The 13,363-nt window shown below is 41.7% G+C and overlaps 1 protein-coding gene across 1 annotated transcript in view; it reads left to right on the top strand.

Annotated features, from left to right (window-relative positions):
• Positions 1 to 13,363, top strand: part of ZNFX1 (zinc finger NFX1-type containing 1) — a 54,589-nt gene that overhangs the window by 36,255 nt on the left and 4,971 nt on the right. The window contains exons 12-18 of the mRNA XM_018564293.1: positions 230 to 373; positions 2,982 to 3,075; positions 4,249 to 4,505; positions 6,492 to 6,631; positions 7,342 to 7,496; positions 7,591 to 7,736; positions 9,125 to 9,235. Of these exons, the coding sequence (XP_018419795.1) occupies positions 230 to 373; positions 2,982 to 3,075; positions 4,249 to 4,505; positions 6,492 to 6,631; positions 7,342 to 7,496; positions 7,591 to 7,736; positions 9,125 to 9,235 (1,047 nt within the window). The remainder of the gene's footprint in view (positions 1 to 229; positions 374 to 2,981; positions 3,076 to 4,248; positions 4,506 to 6,491; positions 6,632 to 7,341; positions 7,497 to 7,590; positions 7,737 to 9,124; positions 9,236 to 13,363) is intronic.

The following is a 13,363-nucleotide window of genomic DNA, read 5'->3' as shown; positions in this document are numbered from 1 at the left end:
ATATATATATATATACATATACTCTCTCTCTCTCTAGTATATATTCAATACCTGATCTCACTGGTACTTAACATAATATAAGGGGAGTGTTCGTAATATTTATGTTGATAACATATTTGTAATACATTGTTAAACATTCCTGGATTTTAGATGCCATTGCCACCACTACCTGTCACTAAATGCTGATACTTTAAACCTCCTATTTTCTATTTGTCTTTACCCATTTAAGGTCTTACAAGAAATGAAGTTGTCAGAATCTAAACTCTTTGAAGGTGGACAGCTTCTGCAATGCTCAACAGCTGGTATTATTCATGAAAGGTTCCTAGAGAAACACATCTTAGATCACCACTGGGATAGCTTACATAGCATGACGGTAAGACAAGTCTGCTTGTTATGCCAATTTCAGCCCAATAAATGATCCCTTAGGTCCCATTCACACTATTAGGTTTATTTATCAAACCAGCATATGGCTGGACAGATGCCCTTTGCACAGCACCCCTAGGTGGCGCTAAGAAGTATAGGAAATTTAGTATAGTATAGGAAGTATAGGTTTTATACATATGTGTTTTTTTACCTGTTGGAGTTACATTAACACAATACGTTACCATGCGATAAGGCATTTAAAGTTTTTCATTTTAAAGCACGCCCTAAAACAGAGATGTGACTTTTTGCCCACCAAAACTCATGGCATGTTCATTGTGGGATGCCGCAGTGCATGTGACTGGTCTGCTAATTAGACATGTGCCATAACGTTTCGTTACAAATCGAAATTCGTACGAATTTTCCTGAAATTCGTAAATTCAGAAGCATTCGAAATCCGAATTGCAGTTTCCGAATTATATCCGAAATACGAAATTCCGTTAACGAATTTCGGATCCGAATTTCTTTGAAACGGGAACTAATATTACCCCTGTAAATGAGGTTGAACAACATGACAAGAATTTTTTCTTAATCCGAAATACGGATCCGCTGCTGCTGAGGGTTGCAACTTGCATTACAATACACAGGCAGGAAATACGAAATTCCGTTGATGGAATTTCGTTCCGTTACGAACATTCGTTATATTGAGGTTAAAAAGCAAAGTACATTTGTTAATATACTGGAGTTTATTGTAGTTTTTTTTTTTTTATCCGAAATTTGGATCCGGAATCCGTTAACGGAATTCGTATTTTGTTTGGTTGACCAATCAGAGGTTTTCTCTTCTGCTGCTGAGAGTTGCATTATAATACAGGCAGGAAATACGAAATTCCGTTGACGGAATTTCGTTCCGTTACGAACATTCATTATATTGAAGTTAAAAAGCAAAGTACATTTAAATTGGAGTTGATAATAGTTTTTTTAAATCCGAAATACGGAATCCGTTAACGGAATTCGTATTTCGGATACAAAAACAACTACCACATCGACTCCAATATTAACAAAGGTATTTTTGCTTTTTAACTTCATCATAACGAATGTTCGTACAGTTACGAAAATGTGCCGAAACTAACGAAAATTCGTATTTCGTAGGAATCCGAATTGAGTTTCGGACACGAATTACGAAATAACGGATATTCCAAAACGGACCAAATTTTTAGACGGCGCACAAGTCTACTGCTAATGAAATAGTGATTGATTTTTTTAATCCAATAGATCAATTATTCTGAACTTTAGATGTTGCAATGGCTCTTTGATACACTATCAATGATAAATATGCATCAATCTGATTGCATTTCATAGCAAAAGCTGGTTCAAAGCTGTCACTGTGAGAATTGTTCTGTTTGCGTGAAGTATGACGCAATTAATGCTCCCCTTGCGTTAATCAGCTGTTGGGACATTTGTATTTTTCTAAACCCATCCAAGCTTTAGCTTCTATTATATGCTTGAAATTGGCCAAAGGGATTAAAATGGTTGGAATCAGAAAAATTAGATTTTTTTTTACATTAGATAAAAATGTTGAAACAATTGGTCCATAAAACGTCCAGTTGGATCATGTATGGCCAGCAGTAGTCACAACGTAGTAACAGCGTACGAAGAACAGCCAATGAGATGTCATGTTTCACTGATTTGACTGTGGTACATTTAAATCTGTTTGGATGTCCATCATTCGCTGCTCTATGCATTGCTTCCTGATTATAATTTTTTTTTCATGTTTTATGTAAATGATATGCTAAAAGTTAGCTGTAGAAGCAACTTGTCTAAAGCAAACTCTAAAGCGCGCTCAAAAGAGAACTATAGCCAAACCTTTTTTTTTTGGCTGTAGCTCTCTTTTGGGTTACAAGAGTACATTTTCTTAATGTACTCCTGTGACCCAAAGTCAGCATATAACGGGCTGCTTCCTGCTACATGAGCAGAGCCGCGATGCAGCTAGGAAAGATCCCGACAATAATGTTGGGATCCCCCCTGCTGCCTAATTGACAGCTGGCTCTGCCTCTCTAGAGCCAGCTGTGCCCACCCCTCCCCTGTCTGTCCTGTAAATGAGTGCAGGAGGAATAGAGAATGGAAAATGGAATCCCAGCGGGGAGCAGTGACTGACAGTCACCGCTCTCTGCAGAGAGAAGCCGTGAGCTGAGCAATCAGTGATTTGTGATCACTCAGTTCTTGAGCTATGGAGCCGACACGCCGGCTCAAACTTTTGGGTAGAGTAGATTTTACTCTCCAAATACTTCTCCTTTAACTGTTTGACTAACATTCGATTTTGATGTGGAGCTGACTATACAATAAACTCAGCGGGAGATTCCTCCATCCACCCTGTTTATTGGGGATGGATGGTTCGGTTAGATTTTCTCCTGTTTGGCCTGCAGGCTGAATGAAAAAATTGTATAGGTGAATGTCCAGCTTTACACAAGACTGTTCTACACATACAGTAAATTCTGCTGTGTACTACCCGCAGTAAGGATAGCTTGGCTATCTGTTGTAACTTTCATAGCTGCAGGAATCCCCGTTCTTATTATACGATTATACTATATTAACTGAAATGATCAATTATCATTTATTTCCAGTATGATGATGAGTTTACAACTCTTGCGAAACGAAAAATGTCCGTCATTGTTGAATGGCTTGGGCTTGGATCTTCACCATTTATGCAGAAAGCAGGTAATGTACATCATTCAAGTGTTGATATTTGTGTGACTAGGACCATCAATATATATATATATATATTTTATTTAAAAAAAACAACAACGCTCTATGTGAACACACTATATCCCCCATCGGGCTATGATTTTTTTAAACATATTGCAGAGTTAGACAGAGAAGGCATGAAAAGAATCAGACAATGCCGGGTGTGTCGGCTGCTTTTCTTTCCAGCTGTCCTTTGCGGTTGGCTGCTATCTTACATGTAATTGACAACGCTGAGGCTGTGTCTGCTCCTATACATAGTGTCAGCATATGTAAACAAAGACACTGAGGCTGTGTTCAGGAACAGCTCCACTGTCAGGTTGCTTGCCCTGTGTTTGGCTCATGATCACAGCCTGGTCCTGATCATCTCTTTATTTAAATAAACTAAAGACGTGTTCAGGAGCAATTCTCTTCTTCATAGTCTCAGCACTGTCAATGATGTAGCGGCTGAGGGAGGAGCATCAGATGGCAACTAGAAAAAGTAGAATCCGTCACACCCGGAAGTTTCACATGCTTCTGATTTTTTTAGATTCGCCTCCCAGAACCGGTGCTCCCTCTGGCATGGAGCCGACTTCCCGGCCAATCAGGAAGCCGGGCGGTGAAAAATGAAATGCCTCCTGGCTTCCTAATGGAAGCCGGCTTAATGCTGATTGGCTGGAAAGCTGGCTTCTCAACCAATCAGCATGGAGCCGGTTTAACGCTGATTGCCCAGGAAGCCGGCTTCCCAGGTAATCAGCATGGAGGCGGCTGTTCGGCCCGGCTCGATGCTGATTGGCCAGGAAGCCGGCTTCCCAGCCAATCAGCATGGAGCCGGCTTCCCGGCCAATCCAGAAGCCGGGAGGCGGGTCATTATGCGCTACCCGGCTTCCTAAATGACCGGGAAGCCAGCTTCATGTTCCCCTGCGGCATTGCCGGTCAGAGGAAATCTTCCTCTGACCATAATTTCCGGTACCAGTGAAGGTATTGGCGCATTTTGGCGAGTACAAGTACTCAACCAAATACTCGGTATTGGCAACAATACTAGTATCGGTATCAGTGCATCCCTACTGGTTTCCTCAGTACACATTTAGTTGTAGTTCCAGAGCATTGGTAGCTGGTCCTGTAAGCACATTTTTACTCTTCATATTCCTGTTTTGGGTGATCTTTCAGCTCCCCAGTTGGACCTTGAGGAGTTGGATGAAGAGGAACAAGAGGAAGAGGAGTTGGTTGACATTCAGGAAGAGGCGGACCTAATCCACCAAGAACGTGCCCTTGATGAGGAGGATGACGAGGAAGCAGCAAGGCAGAGAAAAAGAAAGGCTAAAATGAAGGACAATGAAATAGCCAGCATTATGCTTGCAATGTCACTGGAAAACAAGGACTCCCAGGAGCCACAGGAAAATGAGGAAAAAGAGGGGGAATGGCAGGTAAATTCCACTTTTCCTCTTTTGGTTTTCAGTGTTTTATATAAAGTTGTTTAGTCAGATAAAACAATTAGATCAACTATAGACAATTAAAGCCCTAATGTAGATTATTCATAATTAAAGTATATCTCAATAAAAATCACAAGCCCTTAGATGTAGTAGCTGTATTCGTTTTTATTTTTCTGCAATTACAGAAAAATACCTGTTGATCCTCACAGACATTTGACATCTTTGTAAACACCCGTGTACTCAAATGAAATCTCAAACAATGTTATCAGCTATCTTTTGTGAACTACCCAACCCCTCTTCCCTATGTAATGAAGACTAGGAGAGGGAGAGGTGCTTATAGTCAAAATCAGGAGAGCAGCCCAGGGTGACAATGCTTCTCCTCCATGGACACAGTACAATGAGTGAGCATTGTCACCCTATGGCAGAAAGTATATGTTACTGCCACAATCACCTTGTCACTCCTGTGGTGCGTTTAGTTGCTCAGCTGCTGAGCAACTAAAGCAAACTGCCGCTGAACTCTGTGCTGCAAGTCAGCGCTCAGCACTGCTAACTTAGCACTCGCAGCGGAAGTGAATGTGGCTGCAGGGCACCGAGTGTGACATGGATAGTAGGAGAAGGTGGGGACAGAGCACCAGCGGCCATTTTAATTGTGGGCACACCTGGCAGTGATGGAGAAGGGTGCCTGAGCCCGATGGAGCAAATCACAATTCAGTGTGGGAACCTACAATTTTATGTTGTGGTGGAGGAGTGTGAACGAAAAACTGTCTAAATAACGAGTTTCCCCATGTAAAACAGTAGAAAGTGAACTAATGGCAGAGTTTAACACTGAATCCTCCGCCATTTTGCTTAGAACTGTGCAGCCGAAACGTTCAGTGAAGCTGCTATAGCGAACAGAAGCGCGGCAGAACAGCTACTCAGCGCTTGGCTAAGGAACGTGGTGCTGTAGTGACAAGAAAACACCCGCTGAAGATCATGCAGAATCCAACACTTGAGGGAGTGTTGAATTTCCCCTCCCATGTGCTCTCCATGGTTGAAATTCACCACCTCAATATGTCTCTACTGTCTTCTGTAGTGAAGTAGGGCCTGGCAGGAGAACTAAGAAATTGACAAGTGTTAGATTCCGCACGATAAGCAGCTTACAGCAGTGATCAGTGGTGCGGGCAGGAGAAGAAGTGAGTTTTCTGTTTTCTTGAAAGGGCGCGGGCCCATACTTTTTCAATACTGATTTAGCAAAAGAGTTGCTTAAGATCAGCGTTAGCAAAAGCACAATGTCCTATACCCTGGGTCACAGTCTGCACAAGACCACTGCTGTCTGTGTGTGAGCAGCAGATTCTGTAACGCAGTCTGACATGACTCTCGTAAAATCATAAGTACAGCTCTCCAATCAGCAAACTGATTTACTCTCACTCCATCTCTCTTAAATCTATGAATTGATGACTACAAAAAAATCTAGAATACTGAACTTGTATGGATAGGAAGTAGGGATGTTCAGATATCAAGTACCGTACTCGGTACAAGTACAGATACTTTTCCAGCTCCAGGACTAAACTAGAGAAAAATTAAAAAATTAGGAGGCAGCTGTCATTTGTAAGGAGCATACGGAGCTCCTGGGATTTGTTCATCTCTTATTTCATGTATGATAATTTTTTTATAAACATATAACGGATGCACCGATACCATTTTTTCAAGTAAAATTACTGATACTTGCCCAAGTACTCACAGATACAAGTACTGATACATTTTTATTTATTGTCATGTGACAGTTTTTCTAAAACAATACAGACTAATGATTTCAGGACAGTGGTGGAGCGCCAGAGCCAGGTCCCATCTGCAACCGCTGCCACCCTGGTAGTTCTCATGAAAATGCCAAATATCGGCACTGGTATCTGAACTGATATTGGTGCATCCCTAATAGGAAGCACAAAACAGGTTTGATGTGATGATTTCCTGCATGAACATCTTTATCTTTTGTTTTTAAAGATGACAAAGAAACAGAAAAAGAGAAGACAAAAAAGGATGAAGGATGAACTGCAGAAAACAGAAGCAATGACAGAAGCTGAAGTTGACCAGATTGTAGATATTTGGGGTGTGGATATAAATACGCGATGGAGACTGTACAGGTGATATAGACGTTCCCGGATCCCATGTTGGCAAGGTTCTCAGACAAAGCTTTACCAATATTGCTTCTAAAAGGACAGGGGCTGTGTTGCTTATAGCAATGAATTACATCTTATTTCATTTTCTAACCTACGGTGTAATAAGTAAGCCCTTTATTTATAGACTGAGATTCATCCCTTTCTTGAGATTGTCTCAGCTGCCTAATTTAGCTTCTCAACAACTACGTTGGTCAAACATTAACCCCCTTCTTATCGCTGTATTATTAAAAAAAAGCTGTGGGGAGGTGGACGTCTATAGACATCTAAAAATGACTCATTCATTGATTCTCAGCAGCTTAGATCTCTTTTTCACCCTTTCACTGCCCCTTATTTTCCAAACTACTGATCTTGAGACTGCATCTGTATTGTGAGTTATATATTCAGAAGGGATGCATCGATAACGATACTATATCGTACTCATATCACCCAAATGCTCCTGATGCCTACCCCCATACCAGAATTTCTGGCACTGCAGCTGTGGTGATACTACAAATCACATCATACCTCATGGGACTTGTAGTTCCACACCAACTGGAGTGCAAAGGTTGCCTACCCTGTTTTACAGCATTCTGTAATACTACAATAACTGTTTAAAAAGGGTTATTTAGCATATCACCCCTAAACAGTTTAAAGAAACATACCATTGACTTTGATTTATTTTTAATAATTTCTAGGTACTGGATACAACTCTACCAGAGGGATATTCGTTTAAAGATTCTGACTCATGAGCAGAATTATCAAGCCTTAGCAGATCGTTTAATAGAGCTTAGACAAAGACAGGACCTACAGATCCTTCAGAAAGCTAAAGTCATTGGAATGACAACCACAGGTTGGTTAGTTTCATTTGTAGATGGACATTACAAGAGGATGTTTTTCCCCCCTTCAGAATGGCAAAACTAATGATTGCTTTGACCTTCTGCCAGGTGCTGCCAAATACCGGCGTATCCTCCAGGAAGTACAACCGCGGATTGTTATAGTGGAAGAGGCAGCAGAAGTCTTGGAAGCCCATATTATAACCACACTCAGTTCAGCTTGTCAGCACCTCATTCTGATTGGAGACCATCAGCAGGTAGAGATATACAATTGTGGAAACCATCTACCGGTGTTTATTTTATTTGGTATCTAATGGCAAAATGTATTTTTTTTTTAAGTGTATGTGTCAGCAGAATCTATATTCAGCAAAGTTCTCCAATGCATACTTCCCCAGCTTATGTCACTTTAAAGTTTAACTTCACACAAAAATTCTACTACTTCTTATAATTTCAAACACCAACAGTATAGCTCATGTGTGTGTGTGTGTGTGTGTGTGTGTGTGTGTGGGGGCAAGTAGCTTTTTCTGCAGGTACTTGCTTCCATTTCCTCCTTCTTCATCTAGGCAAGGATGACATTGCCATTGGCTCGTCTTCATTCATTCGGCCTTCTGGGATCATGCAACACATCCCAGGAGGCTTGTCTGCCTGAAGTCCATAATTTTGTGACGGCTGTGTGTCATGAGGAAGTGACAGCTGGCTCCTGAAAGCAAGATGTCACGTGAATTGCTTGAATAGCCTGTGTAATTTGATGTCCTGCACACAGCTGAATATGAAGTCAGGAAAAGGACACACACCCTCGTGGTGACACAGACTCACCCAAGGTGCAGAGTCTAAACGCAGATGGTTTTCACCAGAGCTCCTAATGCAGGAGATGGGTTTTGCTACGTGCTGGTGCCAGGTACCCTCGGGGTTGCCCTACCAAGGAATGAGTAGGGGCTTAGGAGGATATAAAGTGAACAGTACACTAGGTAGAAACTAGAGCATTGCCAGGTTGGGAGGCTGGTCGTAGGACAGTGGCAAGTCATAGAGTAGTTGAGTCGATCCAGGTCAGCAAGAAAACAGGCAATTCAAAATGTATTACGGCTCTCTTGGACAAGCAGGGTAACTGTAAAAAAGACCCACCCAATTCCAGGGCTGGTGCTTAAATACACCGTGGATCAGGTGACACACACAGCTTCATTTCAGGGAGATCGGAAATTCCTGGCAGGGATTCTGCAGGCACCATTAGAGGTAATGGCAGAAATTCTGCACGTGCCTTTGGCACTTCTGGCAGGAATTCTGTGAAAACCATTAGCGCTAAAGGCAGACCTGGAGGTACTATACCATTAGGCAAGCAACATTCAGCTTTCTTATTAGGAAAACCTACCATACTCTGAAGAAGAACTGTTATAGAAGTAACTTGTAATTAAATAATTATTTGAAAAATGAAAATATGATGACAATAATGAAATAAATTATTTGAAATTATCCAAAACTATTATACAGTAGTTTCCCTGTGAAACAAAAAGCCGGCAAAACTATTATTTAAATACTGGTAAATATTGTAAATAAAATATGTCTGCATTCACTGTAGTACCTTGCCATGGCCATGTATGAAGACATTACCTATTGGTTAATCTCACGTATATTTAATATTTTATTGCAGCTGAAGCCAAGCGCAAATGTTTATGATTTGGCCAAGAACTTTAACCTTGAAGTGTCGCTGTTTGAACGTCTCATAGAGTCAAAACTGCCGTATGTGCGTCTGAATTATCAGGTGAGGAAACAGTGATAATGACAATGACCTCACACATTAAATATTTAAAAAAACACTGGTGTTTTACACCAGCCCCCTCAATGTTTTTTTTACATTTTCTTAGCTTCATTCTCTAACCACAGAGTAGGGCAGGTAGGTGACCTAAATGTGTTCCTTAACCCTTTCGCTGCCAAGCCCTCTGGAACATTTTTCAAATCAGCTGGCCAAGCCATTTTTGAATTTTCTGCAATTTTTTCCTATTGATTTGATTTTCAACTGCTGCGTTGCTAGCGTTTGTAAAAGACCCCCCAAACCATATATTTTCTGAAAGCGCAGGCCCGGTAGAATAAAAAGATGGTGATACTAAATTTGTAGGCCCTGCGATAATTGCGCAAATGTTTCTCAAATTAATATTAAACCGATAAAAATACACAATTCAATTGTTAAAACACACCAAAATCAGTATCCGTGCACAAAAAAAAATATTTTTTGACTAAATCTAAAATATAAAACTGTATTGAGTTAATAAATAACAAATATTAGCAAATTTGTAATTGCGCCTTTTTGCGAAAAGGTAAAAAAATGAAGGTATGCAAAACTGTAAATAATCGACTTATGTAAAAAATTGTTTTGGTGTTTGTGTTGTGATAAAATGATACAGGTGTATATTTAATTGCAACACAAGGTATCACAACGCATGGCAATGAGTCACAAAGCTTTGCCATGCGCTGCCACAGTTAATTTAATGTTTTTTTTTAAAGAAAAAAATAAAATAAAAAAGATCATGCACTGCGATGCGTTCTAACAACGCACTGCAGCGCATGTGCATGGTGTGCACCACAATATGTGTGTGTTATGTGGGGGGAGGGAGGGGTTGTGCTTTTTTTTATTATTTTTTTTTTACACATTTTTTATTTTTTTTAAATAATTTTATTTTGTTTTACATTTTTTTATTTTAATTTTTTTAACATTTTTTATTTATTTTTTAATAATTTTGTATTTATTTTTTTTACTGTTGGGGGGGCTACGGTGAAATCTCTGGGGTCTAAACAGACCCCTGACATTTCCCTTTTGAAATAGAAAAAGAAATTGAGGACACCAAATCCTCAATTTCTTTTTCTGCAGCCTCAGCACTCAATGAATGGGAAGCACTCAGTACAGAGGCTTCCCATTCCATTCAGAAACTGCTGATAGTAAAATATTTACTATCAAGCAGTTTATGAATGGGGAGAAGCCTCCATAGGGAGTGCTACTCCCCATTCAGAAATTCATGAATGAACAGGCTGTGATGTAAATCACAGCCTGTTCATTCATAACTGGGGATACATAGTACTATGGGGGTTATTCACAAAGCTGCCGAAGGATCTAGCCATAGCTTCGGCTGATCCTTCGGCTAGCTTCGGCCCCAGGACACCTTCGGTTGAGTAGAACCGAAGGGCTGCTGTACGGGCTATTCACTTGAGCCCGTACAGCTCCCGAAGTTGGCCGAGCGGCTCAGTCGAGCTGAAGGCATATGCTTCGGCTCGACTGAGCCGAGGTGAAAGCCGAAGCTGGAATGGCTGGCCGACAACCTGCTACTGACAGCTTGGCGGAGCCAGCCATCATCTCACGGTTGGCTCCGGCCACTTGCATGCAGAGACAGATCAGCGTCCCCTGGTTAGCAGCTAACCACGGACGCTGATGTGTCATTACACTGAGAACCCGGCGGAGCCGCTGTGATATCACGGCGGCTCCGCCAGGTTCTCAGTGTGTAATGACAGTTCAGCATCTCCTGGTTATCTAGTAACCAGGGGACGCTGGACTGTCATTACACACTGAGAACCCGGCGGAGCCACCATATCACGGCGGCTCCGCCGGGTTCTCAGTGGGTAATGACAGTTCAGCATCTCCTGGTTACCTAGTAACCAGGGGACGCTGGACTGCCATTACACACCGAGAACCTGGCGAAACCGCCATTATATCCCAGCGGCTCCGCCAGGTTCTCAGTGTGCAATGACAGTTCAGCATCTCCTGGTTACCTAGTAACCAGGCACCCTGGACTGTCATGAGAGCTTGTCGGAGCCGGCTTTGATATGACCGCCGGTTCCGACAAGCTCTCATTTTAATGACAACTGGTCCCGTGCAATAGAAAAAGTTTGGCGGAGCTAGCTGTCACTGCTAGCTCCGCCCAATCATTTTCTCATTTTTCTCTACTTTTTCTATTCTGCTCGGTACCACAGAGGTACCGAGCAGAATAGAATAACTGAGCCGAAGGGCGCTCTCCGGCATTCGGCTATTCACTCACTGCTGTTTGGGCCCTATGAGAATAGGCCGAACAGCAACGAGTAGCCTGCCGGAGGTTCGGCTAAGCCGATCCAGATGTTGGATTAGCTGAGTCAAACTCCTTCTGCACTTCGGCCGACCCAAACCCAGCCGCAGCAAGCCGTTGTACGGCTGATTTCAGTCGGTGTACGGCTGAAATCAGCTGTACAAGCCTGAAGTGAATAGCCGAACGGCGTTCGGCTCACTTCACTTCGTGTTGGTTATTCACACGGCTGCCTTCGGCAGCTTTGTGAATAACCCCCTATGTGTCCCCAGTTATTTACAAACACCGGAGTGATCACGCGATCACTCCGGTGTTTGTGCTGCACAGAGGATCGGTAAATATCAATGATACTTATCGATCCTCCGTACGGCCACGCACAGAGCCGCTGTCATCCGGAAACTGACATGATGACAGCGGCTCCGTTCTCCTCACCGCTCAGCCATCCTGAAACTTGTGGCTTCTCCCCGCCAGCCGACGCTTGCTGCTCCGCGCCCCACCCCCCAACCCTGGAGATTTTTTTTTATCCCCGTTGCCACAGCCCCTACAAGCGGGGGTCAGCAGCGGGGATCCATGGAGTCACAGATCCCTGCCTGGAGCGGCTCCAGGCAGGGATGAGAGGCTCCAGATGCCGCCAACTTTTCCCATTGATTTGATTTTCAACTGCTGCGTTACTAGCGTTTGTAAAAGACCCCCCAAACCATATATTTTCTGAAAGCGCAGGCCCGGTAGAATAAAAAGCTGGTGATACTAAATTTGTAGGCCCTGCGATAATTGCGCAAATGTTTCTCAAATTAATATTAAACCGATAAAAATACACAATTCAATTGATAAAACACACTAAAATCAGTATCAGCGCACAAAAAATAATAATTTTCTGACTAAATCTAAAAGATAAAACTGTATTGAGTTAATAAATAACAAATATTTGCAAATTTGAAATTGCGCCTTTTTGCGAAAAGGTAAAAAAATTACGGTACGCAAAACTGTAAATAAGCAACTTATGTTAAAAAAAAATGTCACGCTGTGTTGGTGTTTGTGTTGTGATAAAATGATACAGGCGTATATTTATTGCAACACAAAGATCACAACGCATGGCAATGCGTCACAAAGCTTTGCCATGCGCTGCCACAGTTAATTTAATTTTTTTTTAAAGAAAAAAATACATTAAAAAAATCATGCACTGCGATGCGTTCTAACAACGCACTGCAGCGCATGTGCATGGCGTACACCTCAATATGTGTATGTTATGTGGGGGGAGGGAGGGGTTGTGCTTTTTTTTATTATTTTTTTTGTACACATTTTTTTATTTTATTTTTTTTTTACATTTTTATTTTTTTTCTTTTTTATTTTTTTACATTTTCTATTTATTTTTTAATAATTTTTTATTTTTATTTTTTTACTGTTGGGGGGGCTGCGGCGAAATATCTGGGGTCTAAATAGACCCCTGACATTTCCCTTTTGAAATAGAAAAAGAAATTGAGGACATAAGTCCTCAATTTCTTTTTCTGCAGCCCCAGCACTCAATGAATGAGAAGCCTCAGTACAGAGGCTTCTCATTCATTCACAAACTAATGATAGTAAAAATATTTTACTATCATTAGTTTCTGAATGGGGAGGAGCCTCTGTAGTGAGTGCTAGTCCCCATTCATAAATTCTTGAATGAACAGGCTGTGATGTAGATCGCAGCCTGTTCATTCATAACTGGGGACACATAGTACTATGTGTCCCCAGTTATTTACAAACACCGGAGTGATCAGACGATCACTCCGGTGTTTGCTCTGCACAGAGGGATCGTTAAATATCATTGATATTTAACGATCCCCCGCTCGGCCACGCTACACAGA

This window comes from Nanorana parkeri, unplaced genomic scaffold (assembly GCF_000935625.1).
Source record: "Nanorana parkeri isolate BGI_ZX_2015 unplaced genomic scaffold, ASM93562v1 scaffold743, whole genome shotgun sequence".
Taxonomy (NCBI): Eukaryota; Metazoa; Chordata; class Amphibia; order Anura; family Dicroglossidae; genus Nanorana; species Nanorana parkeri.
Note: the sequence above shows the minus strand (reverse complement) of the source record. Positions and strands in the feature narration are given on the sequence as shown.